At 34.0% G+C, this 4911-nt stretch overlaps 1 protein-coding gene across 1 annotated transcript; it reads right to left on the reverse strand.

Moving 5' to 3' along the window:
- Positions 1-83: 83 nt before the first annotated feature.
- LOC119578179 lies at positions 84-4870 on the reverse strand. The gene is made up of 9 exons (XM_037925916.1): positions 4836-4870; positions 4433-4551; positions 4117-4224; positions 3819-3986; positions 3127-3267; positions 2493-2688; positions 1675-1888; positions 487-614; positions 84-124 (listed from the first exon to the last, which is right to left on the reverse strand). The coding sequence occupies exons 1-9, from the start codon at positions 4858-4860 to the stop codon at positions 84-86; spliced, it is 1140 nt and encodes a 379-aa protein (XP_037781844.1). The 5' UTR covers positions 4861-4870.
- Positions 4871-4911: the final 41 nt, after the last annotated feature.

Consider the following 4911-nt stretch of genomic DNA (forward strand, 5'->3'; position numbering starts at 1 on the left):
CTTTTATTTGGAACAGTTTCATTGTAATTCAGATTCACATATTATGTGAAGGATTAAAGTATTTTACCAGATTCAGTACCAATTCAGTTAACTCCATTTCCCTGAATCAAACTGCCATACCTACCTTAGACAAAAAGTAAACTTAACTTAATCCCCTGATTATGTGGTAACAAAAAAATGGTCTAAGGAATTCTACAGAAATGAGGAAGTACTTGGCTTTAATGCTTATGAGGTGAGTCAGCATTCATAAATAATTAACTAATATATCCTCAGACCAACAATGCCACCATCCATGACCCAGTATCTAGAACTGTGACACTGACCTTGCATCTAAAACACTGACAGGTGACTAAACTTCAACCCATGCACGGATTTTCTTCTATTATATTCTACTGAAGAGAGAGAGAAAAAAGGGAATTTTCATCCATAAACCCAAGCACCATCCCATCTAATAAAAAAAAAGAAAAAAAGAAAAAAAAAAAAAACATATATACCTCGTACCACCTTGCTTCGAAAGCAGAGTCAACTGGACAAGAATTTCAATCCTCATTGGTAGACACTTGTGCTCTTTCCAGATATATTCAGCCTCCTTCACTGCCCCTGCTAAATCACCACTGAAATACAATAAACACTAAGCTGAGAGTCCAATAAAATCTGGGTATAATTATATGAGAAGATAAAACAGAGAAAGACAGAATGAAAAAAGAGTTAATATCTAGCATAGACAAACTAAACACCTATTAATTACATGTGATCTTTCTCTCAATTTGTTTTATATGCCACTGACATTCCACAGACAATCAGAACAATGGCAGAGATAAACACAATCTAACTTCTCTTTCTTCAAAATCTAAATAAATACATAAAATATCAAATAAAACGAGACTTAAAAAGGGAATTAAATTATGTGTCTAAAAGCTCCATATAAAAAAGAAAGAAAGGAAAAAGGAAAGAAACAAGGAAAGAAAGAAAGAAAGAAAGAAAGAAGGAAAGAAATAGAGAAAGAAAGAAAGAAAGAAAGAAAGAAAGAAAGAAAGAGAGAGAGAGAGCAAGAGAAAGAATGAACAGGAAAACACATATAAACAATACTAAACAGTGGGAGAAGTATATAATAATTTTGCAATGTGGACCTGAGAGTGGTATCAAATGAATTCTAATTGATTTTTACTTTCAGTATTTTCCCACATATTTATAAATTTTGATATGGATCACCTTTTTTGCTATTAGTGATGTCAAAACTTACGGGTAAAACCGAGTTCCAGGGACATGAACCAGGAGGAAAAAGTAGGAATTTCTCAAAATAACGCTGTATCTTTTAATGTATATGAGTGCGTGTCATACAGAATTCTTTGCCTATTAAAAAAGCTTAATCATGCACTTTTAAAATTTTTCCAGTTCCTTCAAGAAGATTTTTTTTATCATTTGACTGAAGATGTGAGGGGGTGAAGCACAGAGGTAAGAACCAACTTCCACAGGGTTCACTGGTGGTATTATGTTTTAGTACTATTGGTCTGCCTTGCATATATAATGTGAACTTGGCTTTCTAGCAGAGATATGATCAATATGAGAAAGATAGTACTTGGCCTAGTTAAGCCTAAAAATGGGATTTCAATAATTCTAATTCGAACATGTTTCATCATCAACTTGCAAAGGATTATGAAATATTGTACTTACCTATTAAGTCTTGTTTTTATCAATGGTCCTGCTATAACTGTATCTACAGTTATTACATCATTTGTCTGAAGAATATCAAATATTCTTTTTGTATTTGTATGATCCTGATTTTCTGCTGCTGCCATTAAAAGATTCCAGCAATTTCTTTTGACAGCTTTTTTAACGTGTGGTTTTGAATACTGTTCTAAATATCTTTCCAGGATATTAACTGCATCTGAAATCAATGGTGGGTAACATTAGGAGTCTCTCATATAATAAAAAAATATATATATATATAACGTATAAGTCTTACATTAATACCTACAAGAACAAGGATGAAACTAATAAAAGTTTATGGTTCTGATGATTTTGGACCAAAATTTGCATCTGGCAGTCAAGAGTTTGCATGACTACTTCTTGGCTCCTATATCATTGGGCTTTATTTACATTCTACCTCCAAATATACTTACTAAGTGACTAGCAAATAATAGAAGTAACAGCAAAACATTAAAAAGCTGACTATCAATACTTTTAGAAAAGAATGAGTTAGATTTATACCTCCAGAAAATATAGTGGTACCAATAGTATAATGGTACATAGACATTATGGTGCCATCTTTACCCTGTACTTCATTTGTAAGGAAGATCAACAACTGGATCCCAAACTTGGTGGATTAGTGAAAGGCAACTTGAGATGGTAAACTTTGATTTTCACTAAAGTCAAGTAATCTTAACTATGAACAAGATCTAAAATTTTGAATAGTCAATATCAACAAGATCTAAACTTATGAATCATCAATATCATCACATCAACTAATCGCCACATGACAAATCACCCACCTTCCGTCCTCTTCTTTTTCACCAAGAGTGTGCACAGATCAATAACCTTATAAGAGTCCACATTAAATAAGGGGTATTTTGTTTGCATTTCATTATATACAGCCAAAGCACTGTCTGCACTGCCACTCTCTGTCATGGTGGTCATGATACTTGACATCATACCACCACTGAGACTGACTTCACCTGCCTCTGCTTCCTTGAAGAAGAAGAAAAAGATTTGCCTCCTATTAAATCCCTCACCACTATACTGAAAATGTTCTTGAAGAAGAAAAAGATATGCCTTGCATCAAACTCCTCATCACTATACTGAAAATGTTCATGAAGAAGAAGGAAAAGCTTTGCCTTGCATCAAATGTTTTAGCTATACACTTCATCTGCTTCCACAGGACTACAATTTTTTTTTTTTTTTTATCTATGTATGTCATAAAAAATAACTTTGTTCTTGAAGCTGAAGACTATTGACTTTATGCTTCTTTCCAATCCTAAACCTTACTCCTATTCCAGGAATCATGCATAAAATCACCATGAGTAAATGTCGACATACATCTAACAAAGACTTATTATTCTCACACACACAAAAAAAAAAATCACAAATCTTTATGAGCATAACTCAAAGTATAACTGACAGCTCTACCTTAATGAGTGCAAGAACACGTTGAGTATTGTTGTTCGATGCATGCATGATGAGCAGCCTTCGCAAAGTTCCCCTTGTATTCAGGCCTTTGGCACGCAGTTCCACAAGATGGCACTCCAATTCCTCGACATTCATTTTGTTCTGTAAAACAATAAATACATAACATAAATGTCATTCACTAAGCCACAGTCCATATAACTATGAATGACAAACTAAATGGAAAATAATTAGGCTCTTTCCACTTACCAGAATTGCTTTTTCAAATTCAAATTTCAAATTCCCAACCTCCAACCAATAGTGAAAAAAGTAAAGAAGTGAGAGTGAGAAAAAATAGTAAAATAGATCCCCAGTTTTTGAGAGGCTAGGCTCAATTCAGACCAAACATCAAAAGTCCATATACACTCAGTGGCCTCAGACTTCAGGGTTCAATATATCCATTATTTTACAGCTTCTATAATATCTGAAGTCTGCAAATATGTAGCACTCTTCCCATTAAAATCTACCTTAATAAAATAATTATTAAGACTCTATGGATCATAAAAGATCTCAAGAATCTATATTTACACAATAATATATAATCTACAATGGTAAAAACAATGATATGATAAACAGATAAATTTAAGCATAATTGTAACAGACCAAATTCTGCAATATTCTTTCAGAACCAAAACTTTTCATTATCTCTTACTCACAGGATGTGGAAGGAGATTATACTCTTCTTCCTTCGGAGGCTGCCCTACCGAAGGATCGAAGACGAGCCCGAGGTTGTCTCGAATGGCTTGCTGGATTACCTTGTTGGTCCTGGTCATCATAATATCCACTGCACTTTCAGAAACCCTAATCTTGTGCTTCTGTAATTCCTGAAGGCAAAGGCAAATCAGTTAGTGAAACATGCTGAAATTATAACTTAGATCAACGATGATGGATTCATTATCATCGATTCATAAATTCCGAGCAAATATACGGTAAAATATTTATGCACAACCTTACCTCAAAGAGAGGACGAATCTGATTGACACTAAGTCCAGCTCTTGAATTCAACAAGTCTATGACGAACTGCCCACCCCAATCTGGCTCCAGCTCTCCCTCATTAAGAGTCTAAGGGAGTGACAAAGAAAGAGAAAGAAAGAGGAAAAATTATAAGTTCCGTGTTCAAAATGCCTGAAACGACATTCACAATGCCCAAGATATCTTTTCTGATCCAAATATGAAACCTACAGAATATTAATGATATGAAATTCACATATGTAACAAAACTTGATGAAAATTCCCAAAAGGAACAGTTATATATATGACAAAACCTTACAGCTCTATTCATTTCCATAAGGATGCCCAAAAGAGATATAACCCTTTGAGGACTGGCGGCCCAAACAGATGCCAGTGGGGCAATGATGTCTCGCAGAGATAACGGCTTCACTTCTCTCACTGGGAATATACATTGAATACATTTCAATTATTGAAAATGCATAATAAAACTGTATTATCTTTGGGATATATTTTTGACAAATATATCCATTAAAAAGATAACCTGCAAAATTGCATTGCCTTTGGAATTTGGGTTTAACAATTATTTTTCTCAAGCAGGTTACTGTTGCTACATTGCTGTATGGCACAAATTACATTCAAGGCACAACATTTTATGCCATGAAGTAGAAATGCACAAACTGAAAGTCACGAAAGAAAACAAAACATACTGTACACTAACTTACCAAACTCAAAACACTGGTCAAGCATCTTATTCTGAATGAGGCAATAATATAGTGTGGTTGCGAGAGATTGTTAAGC

Source organism: Penaeus monodon, chromosome 10, assembly GCF_015228065.2.
Source record: "Penaeus monodon isolate SGIC_2016 chromosome 10, NSTDA_Pmon_1, whole genome shotgun sequence".
In the NCBI taxonomy this organism is placed as follows: domain Eukaryota; kingdom Metazoa; phylum Arthropoda; class Malacostraca; order Decapoda; family Penaeidae; genus Penaeus; species Penaeus monodon.